Source organism: Mytilus galloprovincialis, chromosome 13, assembly GCF_965363235.1.
Source record: "Mytilus galloprovincialis chromosome 13, xbMytGall1.hap1.1, whole genome shotgun sequence".
Lineage (NCBI taxonomy): Eukaryota > Metazoa > Mollusca > Bivalvia > Mytilida > Mytilidae > Mytilus > Mytilus galloprovincialis.
In genome coordinates this window covers 49757390-49776925 of record NC_134850.1, presented here as the reverse complement: position 1 = coordinate 49776925, position 19536 = coordinate 49757390, and the positions used below count along the sequence as shown (strand labels likewise).

At 31.5% G+C, this 19536-nt stretch overlaps 1 protein-coding gene across 1 annotated transcript in view; it reads left to right on the top strand.

The window, feature by feature from the left end:
• Positions 1–19536, top strand: part of LOC143056139 (NACHT and WD repeat domain-containing protein 2-like) — a 54032-nt gene that overhangs the window by 10105 nt on the left and 24391 nt on the right. The window contains exons 2-3 of the mRNA XM_076229224.1: positions 11259–12241; positions 13450–13652. Of these exons, the coding sequence (XP_076085339.1) occupies positions 11259–12241; positions 13450–13652 (1186 nt within the window). The remainder of the gene's footprint in view (positions 1–11258; positions 12242–13449; positions 13653–19536) is intronic.

Below are 19536 nucleotides of genomic sequence, written 5' to 3'. Positions count from 1 at the left end.
CTTCAGTGATGCTCGTGGCCAAAATATTTGAAATCCAAAGCTTATATCAAAGATGAAGAGCTTTAATCTAAAAGGTCCAAATAAGTATAGCCAAATTCGTGAAAGGAAGCTTTGCATGAGGGAGACACATTCCTTAATTTATAATAATTTCTAACATTTTGTAACAGCAAATATTAATATATATTTATATAACCAATTGAAAAAGGTATTTTAAGTTGCAAAATAACAGTATAAATCGATTGAACTGTGTCTCTCAATAATAAACATTTTTAATAAATGTTTATATTTGACAGTTAGGTAGGGGAGTCAAGAGATATGATATCACAATTAAATCTCAATCATGAGATAACCTTGACGACAGTACAAATAGTACATTTACTTATTTAACTATGTGTGCTTCGTTTTTAATCACAGCGAAAGGATTCCATCTTTCTGACTTCTGAAAAATATATAACCATGTGTTGACATGTAAAATGTAAAGTAACAATACACTATAAAAGAGATACAGTACTGAAATGGGTTGTGCTTTTAAATAGCCCATCCGAGCTCACCCATGAGCATGAATGTTAGGCCCGGTGTTTCTGCCGTGTTTGGGGAAAAGCTCCCTGAGTCTGACTTCATCAGTGGTCGACTCAATAAGTTGTATATTGGCGTATTATTTATGTTTTTTTCTTTTATTTCGTATAATATATTGGACCATACACCGGTTGTCTTTGACTAACATATTAGTTAATTATGATTTATTTTTTGTGAGAACAGTATCATATTGCGTTGTGTAGAATTTTCCTACTTTAGTGGTATTGATGTTTTCTTTCAAATATTTGAATGTTATATTGTCAATATAATTATCATTATGTAGGTCTCTGATTATACTAAATGCCGTTTCATCTACCTCCTTTACGTTGGATTCAACAATTTCTTCGTAATGTATATTATGTAATTGTCTTAACCCTTCACGTAAATAGTTGTCTTTGTCAAGAATACATAGTGTTGAGTTTTTGTCTGTTTTACGTGTTATAATGTTATTATTTTTCTTTAGATTCCGAATAGCCGACAATTCCTCGGCGGATATATTTCGGTGTGTTTGTTTATTTTCATTCTACTAAGTTCTATTTTTGTTGAGAATATGTAATTTTCAATTGCTGGACAAGAATCCAGCGGTTTATATCCCGAATTTATGTAAAAAGGGTGTCTCTTGTAAATTCTACCATCATTATAGAGATATTGACATCAATGTTTTCTTGAGAATTCGTCAAAGTCCTTCATAACGTTTCGTATGGCATTTTTGTTTGAAGGGTTAATTATGAACTTTACACCTTTTGCAAGTAATAATGTTTCAACGATCCGTCAAATTATGTCCCGACAAATTTTTTACAAATAATTTGGCATTTTTTACTAACTTGGTATGTAATTTACTCCTTTTATTGTTGTTATTTTCTACCAGTTTATGTCGTACTTAGTTCGTTTAAATAAAGCGTCTGGCCATGTTGATTGTAAAGTAGTGAACTAATTCTGTGCACGTACTATATATGTTAACTTCATTTCTCGTGTTACATAGCGATCACCTGCAGATAATGGTTGGGTCAGATTTGTGATAAAAATAGAATGACTTGCAGAAGGTTAATTAGCTGAATAGTTATGAATGGAATATCTGACCTCCTACGATCTTCCCATAGCGTAAATAATTGTAGTTTGTGGTTTTGTTTAATGTTATTCTTTTATAAATTTTACATTTTTCTGCACATCCCTGAATATTAGATTATAATACAATTGATATCGTTGATTTTGTTACATTGTATAGTGTATAGATATTTGATTTTTTTTAATCGATATTGTTTATCAGTCTTAACTGGTATACTGTGCATTTTATTTAATGTGTGCCGGGTTGAGAGATATTATATCCTTATCGTTTCGTTTTAGGGGTAATAAATAAGGTTTAATCATAAAATGTACAGAGGTAGTTAATATGGCCAATATTGATAAAATTTTCTTCATAAGTTTACTAGCCAGTCGTAGAAAATTTAAAATAGAAATAAATAAATACCAACATCTATCATAACATACAAGTTTAATGTTTTAATCTGAGGTAGACTTACATTTGCATAGTAATATAAAATATTATATTTTATTTAAATAGCCCATCCGAGCTCACCCATGAGCATGAATGTTAGGCCCGGTGTTTCTGTCGTGTTTGGGGAAAAGATCCCTGAGTCCGGCGTCATCAGTGGTCGACTCAATAAGTTGTATATTGGCGTATTATTTATGTTTTTTGTTTTATTTCGTATAATATATTGGACCATACACCGGTTGTCTTTGACTAACAAATTAGTTAATTATGATTTATTTTTTGTGAGATCAGTATCATATTGTGTTGTGTAGAATTTTCCTACTTTAGTGGTATTGATGTTTTCTTTCAAATATTTGAATGTTATATTGTCAATATAATTATCATTATGTAGGTCTCTGATTATACTAAATGCCGTTTCAGCTACCTCCTTTACGTTGGATTCAACAATTTCTTCGTAATGTATATTATGTAATTGTCTTAACCCTTCACGTAAATAGTTGTCTTTGTCAAGAATACATAGTGTTGAGTTTTTGTCTGCTTTACGTATTATAATGTTATTATTTTTCTTTAGATTCCGAATAGCCGACAATTCCTCGGTGGATATATTTCTGGTGTGTTTGTTTATTTTCATTCTACTAAGTTCTATTTTGTTGAGAATATGTAATTTTCAATTGCTGGACAAGAATCCAGCGGTTTATATCCCGAATTTATGTAAAAAATAAACATTTCATCAAATAAAGAGACAGCTAGCCATAACAAAAAAAGGTAAATACGTGCTTCAACATCTTATGATTTATTTTGAAACATGCAAATATGTATATTCATAGACAAAAGGAACATTAAATGGAACAAAAGTGCCTGTGCGCATAGTTTATTAAATTTTTACTTGAAATACATTTAATTTAGTTCACAAGTCAAGAAATGTGGATGAAAGGGTTTATCCATGCAACAATCACGCGATTCCGTGCTTAATGCTTGTTATTCGTCATGTTTTTCAAAATTTTAAAAGCTTGAACTTGATAATGAAAAACTAAAAATAAGGATCTGTCATTTAAAATACAATAGGGTGTACAGTTGTTCAAACTTTCATTTTTGAGCATGCAGGGTGCCTCTCGTAAATTGTGTTTTCACATGTATCGTCAAATGCATAACATTAGATTAAAAAAAAAAGCTAATGACTATTCATAAGATAGACATAAAACAAAATAAAACTCACGAATTTCTCAATTACAGCTTTTTTGAGATACTTACTGAAAAAGTAAAATGTCAAAAAAACTGAACTACGAGGAAAATTCAGAATGTGTATTGCAGTCGCATTCCAATGACGTATCAATTGCGAATTAACGATTACTTTTTATACGTTCTGTTTGTTTTCAGACATTTCTTTAGAGCAGTAAGAATCACACAAATTTTCTGATAACATACACACATGAACAGCAGTCTTTTTTACGATGACAACTATCGATTTCAAAACTTGAATGTGTATGACTGTGTAACAAAATCAACCATGTCAATTTCAGCATGCATGTTTAGTGACTGTCGAGTCTAAAGCGTAGGACAACTCGTACACTCCTGTTTGAAATTGAACAATGTTTTGTTATTATTTTTACTGTTGAAATTAATTGTTATGTTAAAATAGATAATTATTCACCTTGAGCGATGTATTATTGTTGACCATTTGAGATTCTTTTTGTTTGCGAACCTGTGTTCGGCTGAATGTGTGATTACTGTATCGTATTACTACTCGGGCCTCAAGGGATTTCAAATCGAAAATAAATGCAAAACATGTGTTTTTGTGTCTTTCAAAACACAAATAATATACAGAATTAATTGCAGGATAAAGACAATAACTGTTTAGTGTCTCTAAATATCAGCTGTATTTGTACTCTGCTCAAAACAGGTGTAATAGCTCGCTAAAATCTCGCATACACATTGTTTCCTAGCCTCGTACACATGCAGCAGATATTTAAAGACACTAAACAGTTAATGTCTATGTATTATCTAGCTTGTTAAGAAAGAAAAAGTTTCCGGAAATAGTTCACAATTGCCGTTATCGATTTAATCTCAACATTTACAAAAAAGCACAAAAAGCATCTATCAAATTAAAAAACACATTCATTGTTTCACGTGCTTGACGTGACAAAATGTAAACGTCACATAGGAAGATATTTTGTCGTTCAATGTATATTAAAAAAATCACATGGGGAATGGTGGTGTACAGGGTTAAAAAATCAAAAGGTAAGTTAGAATTAATTTCAGAAACAGACCGATTAAAATTATCCAGAAGTTCTTTAGAATTTTTAAGAATCCACATATAAAATGGTAGATAATTCTGACAAAAAATAACAGAACGCAAGTCTGCAAATGTACACGTCTCTCTTATCAAATATAGTCAAACTATTCTAACTATAGATTTAGTTTAAAATTTTGCTTTAAAGGTTTAATTATGTAATGTGTCCTTCTTCAAGAAAAATATTTATCATATAAAATTGAGAAAGGAATTGGGGAATGTTTCAAAGGACAACAACCCGACAATAGAGCAGACAACAGCCGAAGGCCACCAATGGGTCTTCAATGTAGCGAGAAACTCCCACACCCGGAGGCGTCCTTCAGCTGGCCCCTTAAAAATATGTATACTAGTTCAGTGATAAAGAACGTCAAACTAAACGAATTGTACACAAGAAACTAAAATTAAAAATCATACAAGACTAACAAAGGCCAGCGGCTCCTGACTTGGAACAGGCGCCAAATTGCGGCGTTGTTAAACATGTTTATGAGATCTCAACCTTCCCTTATACCTCTAGCCAATGTAGAAAAGTAAACGCATAACAATACGCATTAAAAAATTCAGTTCAAGAGAAGTCCGAGTCCGATGTCAGAAGATGTAACAAAAGAAACTAAACAAAATGACAAGTTAATTAGATGGCGTATAAAAACGAAGCTACGTATTTTAATAACTGTGTCCTGTTTATTGTTTATTATAGACTTTTAATAGTTTGGATAAAATGTTTTACATTGTTATAAATCAAATATAGGAATTTGGTTCAAATCAGTGAAAATAATTTTAACAGCTCGTGTCCCTTTAATGATATTTCAATACTGATTTGTGTTTAAACCATGTTAAAGTTAACCTTTTAAATTAATTTGCATATAAACATGCATATTTGTAGATAAAAGTGTCAGCAGTTTACATTCTTTTTGAAAAAATACCTGATGATGAGTGAAATACCAAATAATTGTGATAAAAGAATATAAACGTTATTTAAGGTGGTACCCACTATTTTCACTAAAATTAATTTGGCTCGTTTAATTTTCATAAAATTTTGTCAAAGTATTTACTTTAACCCTTTAGGCCACACCAATTTGATTCCTTGTTCGACGGACCCGCCCGCACCTATTTTTTTCAAAACAAATTTTTTTAATTTTTTTCATATTCCCGCTTCCCGCATCCGGAAATGTAATCATGTCCATTTCCCGCACTGTTTTTTTGTAAATATTATAAAAAGATATCAACATTTGTTTTTAAAATCGCAGTCTAACCTGTATATTACGATTTTAAACATAAAAGCACCCCACCACACTTTGTAAATATATGTGAGAATATTTGTTTCAGCCTGAAACCTATTTATCCAAAGCGGGAGTGCTCCGATATAAATTTATAACAAAAATACCTGTAAAGAACAAAAAATTGGTAACTTTCCCCCTTACTTATATTCCCTATCAGAAAATGTTCGTTGTTAGAATAAAGTACAAAGAACTTCTGAAGGATTTGTCTTCAGCTGCAATTATATTGTATGCTGGCGAAACAAAACTATCCATAGCCGCTGCATGTTTATGCACCTGTCCTGATTGATTGAGGGGCCTGTCGTTCAGCAGTTATCGTTTGTTGATGTTGTTCATTGGTATTTTCCCGTTTGGATATACATGATATATAAATTAGATCGTTGGTTTTCCTGTTCGAATTGTGTACGCTAATAATTTTGGGGTCCTTTATAGCCTGCTGTTTGATCTGTATCAAAGCCCTGTGTAAAAGGCCGTACTTTGACCTGTGTTTGTTATATCAGGTTGAGAACAACCCTCCCTCAGACAAGGGGTCATTTTACTGATGTAGAAAAGAAAATAGAAATACCAAGGATTTGTATAGTTCTTCTATACAAAACCTTTGAAAACTTAGAATTTTGTACTCAAAAAGAGGAGAGGTACATCATATTTTAAACAACTTTTTTCTAAAAGAGGAGTCCACTTATTTTGAATAATATTAAACTGTTAAAGTAAATGTGTTAACATGGTTAAAGTCCAGGAATATTACAAAATTCTTGGACATGTTTTCACCATTTAATACCAGATAGATATATAGTTTTTTGAGAAAATATGAGCCCTTTTGTACAAACAAATATATTATAACTTATATTGATCCATCATAAAACATGTAAAAGGGATATTTATAACATTAAGGGGTTGTCCCCAAACTGATTATGACTTGGATGGAGAATTGTCTCATTGTCAGTCACACATACATAGACCAGATTTAATTATTTCTTGGTGAACAGGGAAAACATACTTCAGAAATTAAAGAAATGTCAAAGTACAAGTGATAAATCAAGCTTTAATATTGTCAAAACCTACTATTTTATGTTTACAAAAAAAATTATAATCGCTCGCCTTTACTTTTCAAGCTTCGCCTCAAAAATTTGCAAATTAAATATTTTTTTATTACAATTTTTAAATCGCTCGCTCGCCCCAAATTTTGGAGTCCAAAAATCCGTAGAACAAGAAATTAAATTGGTGGGGCCTTAACAAAAATATAAAAAATTCAAAAATTTTGAACAAACCGTTTTGTCAGAAAAATTACACTGGTTATATAGCAGTTTGACAAACACCAATTTTGATCATTGAGAAGCTTAATATTCCCTTTACAACACAACGTAATTAAAACGTTAAGCTGACTTTACAGAGTTATCTCCCTGTAGTGTTAGGTACCACCTTAAACTTTTGAATGATTGATTAAATGATATCTGTGAAATTAAACAGTTCCGTTCGAAACTGTACGAATAAATATGTAATAATACGTTTAAGACTAGAACTGAACTATTTTCAAATAATGTGATGGCAGATTTAAAGAGAGGTGAAAAGTAACCCTACTGTACATAAAATCTCTTCAAATACTGATTTAATGCATGTATATACAAAATATATCATTTCGGAAGAAACTACGTTTTTTGTGCGAAATACTATTTAATATGCTTGGTGCGATTGAAGTTTTCCTATGTGTGTGGTTTTTTGCAATATTTTTTTTTGTGGTGTTTGTAGAGAACGAAATGTGTACATATCTGCTATTGAAAACCTTAGTTTGTTATACATGGACCAAGCAAATACTGTACACATCTTTAAATAGACAATGTCAGTTTAAGTATTGATTGTAGTCTTGTTCTTTGATACTTAGACGACTGAATAAAAGGAGCATGCCTTTTCCTGTTATATAAAGGAAAATGAAATAATTGATCGATTGTTTTTGCTAAACGTCCATGACCAGTGTTCACTTTTCCGACATATTCAATACGGGAATGAAAATGAAACATGAAATGCAAACTCATAATTTTACAACGGATTATAATAAAGATATGGTTTGTCATGGGTAATTTTGTGGTTTACATGAAGTAAGGATTTGTCATAAAATTGTCAAAATGAAGTACAGCAATTAAGGTGACTGAGATTGGTCTAAATTTGTGATAAATGTCACAAGTTAGAACGTCACAATATCACTCTGGAAAAAGATCACACGACAAACGTTTACAGGACAAAAGTCACAATATATGACCGCATTAAATAATTTAAAACCAGTATACTTGAAAACAGAAAAGTCAAAATATATCTGTTTTTAATAATTAATTAAAAAAAAGGAGTTTAATTGAATAATTATCTAATCAATAATGATGGATCATTTGATGAGATTTTGTTGTTGTTGATATTTTTGAGGATGAGCGAGTCAGGTGAGTGGGTGTGTTCGTATGCTTTATTACATTGTACTTATTATTTTGGGGAAGGTTAACTTTCTGGTAGTAAGACCCGTCACGGCCAGGCTGGGAAACTGGATAGGCTAATGCTCACATTAATTTTGTATCGATACAGTGTGTTAAATGTCTTCCTTTTTACACCATAACCCATGGTGGTGCTCCTACTAAAGGAGGGGGATACAGAACATACATACATACATGCTGGCAAGTTTTTCAAAATTGATATAATATAAATACCAACTTTCTTATATATCAGGGAGTAATTTTAACAAACGGAATATATATGAAATGTCTTGATATAAAATGTAATCAAGTATATTACCTAAATGGACCAATAAACTAAAAGTGTTCTTTAAATCCACCAAAGGATCCATAGATTTATAGAATGTTCTTATTTCTAGAAAACTAAATATCACATAACAGGAAAATGGTTTTCAATCCATAATAAAAATGATAAGAACTGAGATAAAGTGAAGAGACTCCCATTTTACATAACTAGAAATTAAAATTTAAAATTGCTTCAATACAGGATTAATAACAGATTATTAAAAACAAATGAATTTCTTTATAAAATTAAAATAATACAAATAAATAAATGTAAATTATGTATGGAATCAAGAGAAACCTTGAACATATTATGTTCTAGAAAGAGGTACGAAAGAAATCAGAGGGACAGTCAAACTCATTAATCGAAAATAAACTGACAACGCCATGGCTAAAACTGAAAAAAATACAAACAATAGTACACATGACACAACACAGAAAACTAAAGAATAAGCAACACGAACCCCACAAAAAACTAGGGATGATCTCAGGTGCTCCGGAAGGGAAAGCAGATCCTGCTCCACATGTGGCACCCGTCGTGTTGCGTATGTGATAAAAAAATCCGGTAAATAGTTTAATTCGGTAGGTCACATTCACAAAAAGGAAGGGGATTGTAGTTACGACGTAAGGAACATATCCGATATCCCGAAGAATATGACTAATGCGATGAATTAAATTAATGGATAAATACAACATTTTAGATTGAATAAACACTTAATTATGTAATATCTATATACTAGTCAATAAAAGAAACGATACAGGACATGCATTTTCCATAATATGAAATTAGATACTTTGCATCATGGTAAAAAAAATTGCCAAATTTGTCTTCATTTTACAGAGTGTTATGCTCGTATCAAAACCATTGATTTAAGCAAATACGCAAATTTTGTTGTTGCAATTTTTTGTTTTGTAAAAAATCGTATTCAAAATTCAAAATTCGATATTTGAAATTAAAACTTTATACTTAACATGGTCTGCTCTAAATTTTGAATGCCTTTGCAGAGATTTGAATTCTTAATTATCATCTTTGAAATTAAGTGACAACTTGTTAAAAAATTAGGCATTTTATTACTATCCAATTTTATCAGAACTTAAATCATCATCTTTGCTAGCCAAGTGTTACAATCCACTCGCTTCCTCTCCATCCCTGGCAGATTAGGCCAACATTTGTGATAACATTATTGTGCCATCTAATTATAACGGTTGATTAAAGTCACGTCCATCCCAGATTCATTATTCTTGACCAATAGTAGCACTTGAACTCTCTTCAGTGTGGAGATGAACACCTGATAGCTTTTAGAGTCTAAAATATTCAAATTGTCACTAAATATCGTCGTATTTTATGTGATGTAAACGCGTGTTGCACAATCAGCAATTGTTTACCCACGTTTTCTACATTTACATGATTGTGAATATGTAATAGGTGCTTTTTGACTGAATGAAGCCAGTTACGACTGCAACCAATGAAAATTATTACCTTGTGTTTATTTCAATCCACCAAAGGATGAGAGCAGGCTAGTTGATCTTAACCATTTGCTAGAGAAGATGGTAAATCATGCAATTGATTTGAAAATGATTGTTTGTCATTGGATATTTCAACAGTTTTCCTATTTTTGATATTTCATGAAAGATTGGAGTTCAAACGTGTGTATCATTTCTTTGGTTGACTAGTATATTTGGGAATAAAGAAAAAATGAAAAAAACATACAAGAAACCTTATAATGCTGTTAACAAAATATTATAAAAAAAAATGCAAAACGAATAAGAAGGGGGAGGACGGGTTGCTTAATATGATACCATTACAGGATTATCTTTAAGACATTGTATGACTTGAAAAACAAATCATTATTTATAAAAAAAAAAGCATAGAAAAGAGCACACTCCAGCTTGAACCCCTAGCTCCAACTACTCAAAAAGAATACTATAAAAAAAATTACAAACTTATAAATTATATAAATCTTCTCGCAATCAAAACTACCTATGTTTTGTGTTGTTGTTATAATTGTTAACTAATTGAAATGTCAAATTATTCATTTAAGATTGCCTATTGAAAGATAGTTAAGAATGACTAATTACCTTTTTTTCTAAATTTGTACTATATACATTTATATCTGCCATTAAACTCATTCAAAAATAATAAAATGGATAAAAGCAAATGACACATTATACAGTTATGGTAAGTTATTACAATTTAAAGGCTAACACATTTAAGCAGTTCATACTTGAATAAAAATTCATCGAACATTTTATTTTCATCAATGATGTCAAATATATCTTTTCCTCCACGTAAGCTGATTCTTATTATACAATATAAATAAGAGAATTGTCTTGTAAAATTCTAAAGATTTAATATCAAAACTTGTAAATGTAGATATGCATTACCCTTAAATGTTACCATTGCTGGGTTACTTTGTCTGTGGGCTTGCAATTCATACCTGTTAATATGTTTCCATCCTTCAATTGTGTTGCAGTGTTAAATGATTGATCTTAAAAGCAGAGATTTCATAGATTTTTTTTTATTAAGAATGCGTTTGGTTCTCGTTGGAATGTTTAATGAACAAATCAGATTTTGTACATGTGTGTACTATTCCAGTCCATGTCAATGTCGTCGATGAATTGGAACAAAGAGAGAGAGGTTGATCAAGAAACGTATTGAGAACTTTCTGTCCTTATTTGTCCATAATTTATAAGCATATGATTGGGTTATATTTCTTCCCACTGCTGTCCCAAAAAAAAACTAGAAACGTGAGGTTGTTGCCTTTCAGTACCAAACCTAGATCTAGCATATATATAGTTGTCCGGTGTTTCAAATTGTAAGGTATACTATATTTTTATTGTTTTATTTATAGTGTACATAAAAGATCAGTCTCGAGCTCTCCTAAGAAAAATGGTACCGCTGTTATGCCAACACCCCCTCAATTAACTAAATCCGCAGGTTTATCTACGAGTCAACGAGTGAAAACATCCCAAAATCTCTCAAATAATGCTGACAACAAGAAATCACAGTCAGCTGCTGAGAAAGTTGATGGATCGGTCAAAAAAGGACAGAAAGAGGAATCCGGAGATTTAAGAAAAAAATCTATTTCTGACAAGACGAATCAACTCTCAACTGCTAAGAAAGTTGATGGATCGGTCAAAAAAGGACAGAAAGAGGAATCCGGAGATTTAAGAAAAAAATCTATTTCTGACAAGACGAATCAACGCTCAACTGCTAAGAAAGTTGATGGATCGGTCAAAATAGGACAGAAAGAGGAATCTAGAGAATTAAGAAAACACTCAAATAATTCTGACAAGACGAATCAACAATCAACTGCTAAGAAAGTGGAAGAATTGGTTAGAAAAGAACAGCAAGAGGAATCCGAAGAATTAAGAAAACTCGCAAATAATTCTGGCAAGACGACTCAACTCTCAACTGCTGAGAAAATTGATGAATCGGTCAAAATAGGACAGAAAGAGGAATCCGGAGATTTAAAAAAAAACTCAAATAATTCTGACAAGACGAAGCAACTATCAACTGCTAAGAAAGTGGATGAATCGGTCAGAAAAGAACAACAAAAGGAATCCGAAGAAGTAGAAAAAATCGCAAATAATGCTGACACGAAGAATCAACCTTCAAATTCTAAGAAAGTTGATGAATCTATCAAACAAGTACAGAAAGAGGAATCAAAAGAATTAAGAAAACAGGCTAATGACTTGACAGTTATACCTGAAGACATCAAATCAAACTTAGAGAATACTGTAATGAATGATGCAGTTTACCAGGGGTATTTAGACAGAATATTTACTTCAACTGACAGGATAATAAGGATTTTTACCAGCAGTACATTTACAGGTAAAACAATATTATTTTTTTGCAAGCATTTCACTAAAAAAACATGTCCGTTAGTCTGTCCCTGTCGTTTATGATTTTGATCACCGGTCCTTTTTGTGTAATTGTCTCAATTGATTATTTAAGTTTTTCCTTTCGATTTTCTTAAAGGAATATTGTCTTTGTTGAACAATGTTACCTGTACACATAAACAGGAGTGACAATCTATTACAGGTTAAAAGTTATCCCAGCTTAGCTTTGCTGCATCTTACACATATAAATGTAGTGTGACGTCATAAAAATAAAGTTTCAAGAGTTTCACTTTGATTATCTTATTTTTCAAGATTGTAGCATAATTGCTAAACATGCATTTTAAACATAAGGCCAGAAACGGTTAACCTTTTTTAAGGGGACAACCAATTGATATTCCGGGGGATGGTGTTGTAAAATAATGAACAAAAAACCACAATAGATATGTCTGACAGTAACTGTTCAATAACAGATCTGAGCAAGAAGTGAAAATGAATCATCCAACAGGAAATAAAACGTTTGCCACATTTACAAGTTATATTTAAACTACAGCTAAGAAAATTGCAGTATACTGTTTGACACATTTGTCTGTCCTTCTTCCCTTCTGTCCATAGAATCTTTATTGTATTCTTCTCAGAAAGTTAACATTAGCAAGTTGTACAGTTCAATACGTTACTCGACGCTTTAAAAATTCCCGTGTATATTCACCGGTATAAATATTTGATTACTTGCACATAATAGCCATGTAATAAATAAAAAGTTCATTATTTTTCATAGGATTTTGTTTGAAAATCATATGAGATAGCTTTAATGTAAGATTGTTTTATTTATATTCATTGCTCAACAACTTCCTGTTTATCTTATTCATATACATATAGCCATGCGTTTAGCAATGATATCTTTAATGAGCACTAGTTCATGGGTTTACTTGCTAGGCACAGCAGCATATTGGATAGATATACAGTCATAAAAAATAAATCCAATTAAATAAATGAACGGGTCATTTAGGAAAAAAATAACCTTAATTGAAAATTAATCTTTCACGATAAGAATTGAGATCATTTATTTCTATCTATAGAAATAATATTTGGAATTATAGAAAATGCATAAGTTGATAATATGGAATACCAATTAATCCTCAAATACTTCAAGGCTTAGCAGGGGGACACAATAGTACTTATAATTTATGATAATAATTTCAGACACTAAGCATGAGAGAAATAGAATGATGGAAACAACATTTCCTCGGCTTAGAGAATACTGTCAGCAGAGAGGTTTTGAATTCCAAATTGTGGACATGAGATGGGGAATAAGAGATGAAGCCACCAATGATCACATGACTACGGAAATCTGTCTACAGGAACTCGCTAACTGTCAGAAATACTCTGCTGGACCTAATTTCTTGGTACGATTATTCTACGAATTCAGTATTTTTATGGTATTTTTCTTTACTCTAAGGGAACGATATTTTTTGTGCCATTCCACGAAAGAACATTCAGTGTATTTCGGGATGGACACTATATATTCTATTGAAGTCTGATATTTTTCTAGAAAAATCTGTCAGAAAGAAGTGACTTCTCATGATTCTGAACTATTCTTGTTATGGGACTTGAATATTCATATCTGATTAAATATACATATGTCTAATGTAATCCTTCTGTATATGATTCAATCGTCACTGATGCGTCTTAGGAAGACGAAACTTACGTCTGGCGTACAACTTGATAAGCCTTGTTCATTGTACCAGTGATCATTTGTATAAAGATTCTCTTTGAAACTGGGTGAAATTAGGTGTTGGCAAATAACCCTGCGAAAGAAAAAAACGTGTTATCTATGTAACTAAACAAAAGAATCGAATGTTATTATCATTTTAGGTCTGCGAAACATATGAGAGAAAAAAAAAGATTTAAAGATGTATTACGAAGTATCCCCGAAAAAAAACCCAAAAATTTGACGATAGAAACATTAGAATACAAGCGAATGTGAATTTATAACATATGAGCACATTACGGCATTGAAAGGTCGAATTTGACCCCAAACCATATGTAACAATCGGCTTCGGAGCAAAAGTTATCGCACATTTTTTTATAAACCATAGTGCATGTGTGTCATTATATATCACAATACAAACCAGTAAAAGTCTAAAATTGCCGATATCTGTACAGCCAGTCTGAAGTGGTCTGAGTTTGACTAAATATTACTCGACCCAGTATTAGCAATACTCGACTGTACTGGTTTGTACTTGACAGCTATCTATTCATAATAATCTGACTATAACTCAGCCAGTCTTAACCCATTCTGAACCTGTACTTGATAAATACTTGACCAGCTCTCGACCTTTTATTCAGTTTGAACTGTACTCGACCAAAGGTCTGTTACAAAACTAGACCAGTCTGAATCATTATCGACCAAATAACTTCTAGTTTTTATAATTTTGATTGTTAAAATAACTGTCTTCTTAAGTGGCATGACACCGGGTACAATATAATAAAGATTTATATAAAAACATATTTGGTTCATCCTTACATGATTGTCAGATTTATCAAAGCGACACAGTTAATATATGTCATGAGTTTTGTTAAATAAAAAAACCACACAAGGTAATTAAACCTTAGTAAGGTGCTTCTTTTTAGCATGATTGTTTTTTGGAAACAAAACTTGATTTCTATAAATTCCTTCATAATGACTACATAGATAGTTATATAACTATCTTGTTTTTTAATGGTAATTTAGTCTTAGATGCATGATTTTTTATTAGTTTTTAATGCCTTTGAAATTACCAGTGAACTGCGAGTACTCTCAGATCAGTATCTAGTGTCTTTTTGTTGTTGGGATGTACAAGTACCCAGCCACGTCCACTTGTACTTTTGTCCATCTGATGAGTTTAGCCTTTGTCAACTGATTTTTATATTTCGTTCTTATGTTCTACTGTTATAACACTGTTCACGTTTAGTAGATGTTTGGGATCCCGCTTAAATGTTTAACCCCGCCACATTCTGTATGTATGTGCCTGCCCGAAGTTATGAACCTGTAATTTAGTGTTGTCGTTTGTTTATGTGTAACAAATTTGTTTTTTTTCGTTTATTTGTTTTACAAAAATAAGGCCGTTTGTTTTCTCGTTTGAATTGTTTCATTGTCATTGTCATTTCGGGGCCTTTTTTAGCTGACTATGCGGTATGCGCGTTTGTCATTCTTGAAGGCCGTACCGTGACCTATAGTTGTTAATTTCTGTGACATTTTGGTCTCTTGTGGAGAGTTGTCTCATTGGCAATCCTACCACATCTTCTTTTGTATATTAACAACAGCCTACACAATCACTGACATTGTATAACTTTATATCAGAAATATATCATTTCTTATTTAATTGGGATAAATATCTAACTTAAAAAGGGATAAAAAATTAAAGGAATTAATATAAGTTATAAATACATACTGATTTGGGTACACAGCCGATTAAAAAGATCTTTTTGTCAGAGAGAAATACATTTAAAATAACAACATTAAAAACTAGTATCTCAATGATTTGTAAAACAATTGAAAGATTTTTCCTGTTAAAGTGATGTTTTCGTAATGTACTTTGTATGACCTTTCGTACCTTTGATAACTATTAACACCACTGGATCGATGCCACTTCTGGTGGATGTTTCTTTCCCGAGGGAATCACCAGCCCAGTATTCAACACTTCGGTATTGACATGAATATCAATAATGTGGCTATTTTAAGCTCACCTGGCCCGAAGGGCCAAGTGAGCTTTTCTCATAACTTGGCGTCCGTCGTCCGTCGTCTGTCGTCGTTAACTTTTACAAAAATCTTCTCCTCTGAAACTACTGGGCCAAATTTAACCAAACTTCGCCACAATTATCATTGGGGTATCTAGTTTGAAAAATGTGTCCGATGACCCGGCATACGAACAAAGATAGCCACCATGGCTAAAAATAGAACATAGGGGTAAAATGCAGCTTTTGGCTTATAACTCAAAAACCAAAAAACCATTTCGAGCAAATCTGACAAGGGTAAAAATTTTTATCAGGTCAAGATATATCTGCCCTGAAATTTTCAGATGAATCGGACAACCCGTTGTTAGGTTGCTGCCTCTGAGTTGGTAATTTTAAGGAAATTTTGATATTTTTTGTTATTATCTTGAATATTATTATAGATAGAGATAAACTGTAAACAGCAATAATTTACATCAAAGTAAGACCTAAAAATAAGTCAACATGACCAAAATGGTCAATTGACCCCCTAAGGAGTTATTGCCCCTAAGCTTCATAGTCAATTTTTAACAATTTTCATAAAATTTGTAGATTTTCACTAAAATTTTCCACTGAAACTACTGGGCCAAGTTCATTATAGATAGAGATAATTGTAAACAGCAAGAATGTTTAGTAAAGTAAGATCTACAAAAACTTCACCATCACCAAAACACAATTTTGTCATGAATCCATCTGTGTCCTTTGTTTAATATTCACATAGACCAAGGTGAGCGACACAGGCTTTTTAGAGCCTCTAGTTATAAATTTCCTGTATACAAAACTTTGAATTTTTCGAAAAACTAAGGTTTTTCTTATCCCATGCATAGGTTACCTTAGCCGTTTTGGCCCACCTTTTTTAAAATTTTGGATTTTCAATGATCTTCAACTTTGTACTTGTTTGGCAGTATATATTTTTTGATATGATCGTCACTGATGCGTTTTATGTAGACGAAAATCCTGGTACCTTTGATATACGACAAGCATACCTTCTGAAACTTTTCTTTCGCTTTTTACAATTAATAACCCCATCCGCCTACATTTTCGAGTTCGGAAGTATGATATATGTTACATAGATTTGATTATCTTTCATTTGATATGCGACAACGCCATGTTCTATAAAGTTTGATTTTTGCACTTAAAAAACCCATCCAACTCATTTTTGGAGGTCAGGAATTTGTTATTTCAAATGTACACATTATGCCCTTTCATTTGATATACAACAACCTTATCTTAAAAGAAAATATTTTTTTTTGCACTCAATAACCTCATCCAACCAATTTTTGGGGGACGTCAATCTGAAATTTGAAATGTACGCTTTATGTTCTATCATTCGATATGCGACAACCCATCTGAGAAATTTGAATTTTTGCACTTAATGACCCCACCCTTCCCCCTGGGATGAAAAAGGGGTTTAAATCTTTTATTTTTAAGTAGAGTTTATTGAGACCTATAATGTGATATATAAAATGACCCCATTTGACAAAGTGCTAAAAATGATGCAATATCAACTATATAAATAGAAGTTATGAAACTGACAAAGTCAATGCAAAACAGGAAAATTTCAAATTGATTTTTTTTTTTCATGGAATGTTTTTGGTATTTGGTCAAACATGCATATAACAATGTTAAACTCTTCAATTTCTAAAACATTATAGGTGGTAACCTGTTGTTGATTCAGAAATACATGCCTCCATTCGTAAAACTTCAAACTAAATTGTCTCTAAAACGACAGCAGATATCTCAAATCTGTTAAGAAATAAATTCTCTGCAGGACAACATTGTAGAAAATTGGGACAATTCCAAAGTCCATCAAGGTCACAATGAATCATCAAATATATGATGAAATACCAAACTTGAGAACCGGAAGTCGTAGAGACATGTGACTACACCATTCAACTTAGGACCACTTGAACTTTACAAGGTCAATGTCATACATACTGTGAAGTAACACATTAACTGTTTATGTTTATAAACATTGCCATCTGTTCTTGTACATGCTGTCATTTTCAATTAAACTTTATCTCAAATACTTTTTGAGAAAATGCAAATAAAAGAAATTGCTCAAGGGGATATAACTCTCAAAGAAGATAAAACAATCCTATGCAGCCTCATATTGTAATACATCATGATGAGATCTACCTATTGTTCAAATAAAATCACGATATCTTTAAAAACAACGAAAAAAAGGGGGGGGGTATGTTAAAAAAATCAATAAAAGGGAGATAACTTCTATAGGGGATAATGAAATCCTACAAAAGTTCATCTGGTAAAACTTCATAATGAGGTCTATTGATGGTTAAAATTTTGTATTGATAACTCCAATAGAAGCGGTAGGAGGGAGTGCCAAAAAATGCTTGAAGAAAAAAAAAAACGAAAAACAACCATCAGAAAAACAATGAGGTCTTTCCTCGCGTAGAGGTAAGACCTTAATTACAACATCCTGTGAAACTTAAATTAGACGGCCTTTTCACCTCAATAGATCACTTATACATGACAAAACTTATTACAATTTTATAAAAATAAATTTCTACTGCAACTTTGGAATACTTTTACATTGTTAAAAGGTTATCAGGGATTGCTATGAAAGTTTTATTATAGGTATGATAATACATTCTTGGCTTAACATAACAAAGTTGTCAATGTTAATATTAATAAAGTTGTTTTATATACTTTTTTCTATACTTTTTGAAAAAATGGTATGGGGAAAATTCATAATACTGGAACAAAATGCTAACTTTTTCGATAACTTGTCATAGTGTAAAAAAAAAAAAAAAAATATCAAGCCAATATCTTCAAGCATGACTAAAAACAGTGTGGAATTGATTATATTTATATAAATAAATTTTTCAAGTCCAAGGACCTTAACTCTGCACACAATTATCCGAACGAAGCAAAATCTGAACTTGATCTGTAACTTGCCATGATATAACTATATACCTATTAGCAATCAATATCTTCAAGCATGATGAAATAAAGTGTAGAAAACACTATTACATTAGATATGATTAATATTTCTCTAAAACTAGACATGATGTAATACAATGTATATATATAATTGCAAATTATAATTAAATATAATTCATACATGTAATTCTAAATATTTTTTCTTTCATTGGTCTAAAACTTATATAGATTTGTAACCTATTTGTAAAAGTCAACAACTTTTATTGTTACACAATATAATGTAATAAAATATATACCTTAATAAAACTAGATTATTATCTAATTTAAGAATTTCCCTTCATAATTTTTCATATCTATAGATAGCATTCAGAAAATTAGTGTATACCAAATAACAAACAAACCTGCCACACAATTCTTTAAACAATTGACCAAAGAATTTAAAAAAAAATGATTTATCTCCATTGTACAGAAATATGATTTAACATACAAAATGTAGTACTCTATCATTAGATTTTGACCATGATAACTCTATTCTTAATCATCAGACCGGAAAAAATTGAAACTTAATCTATTACATGTATTTGTCATGATACAACTATATATCAATCGTATGTTTTCCGTCAGCTTCGGTTT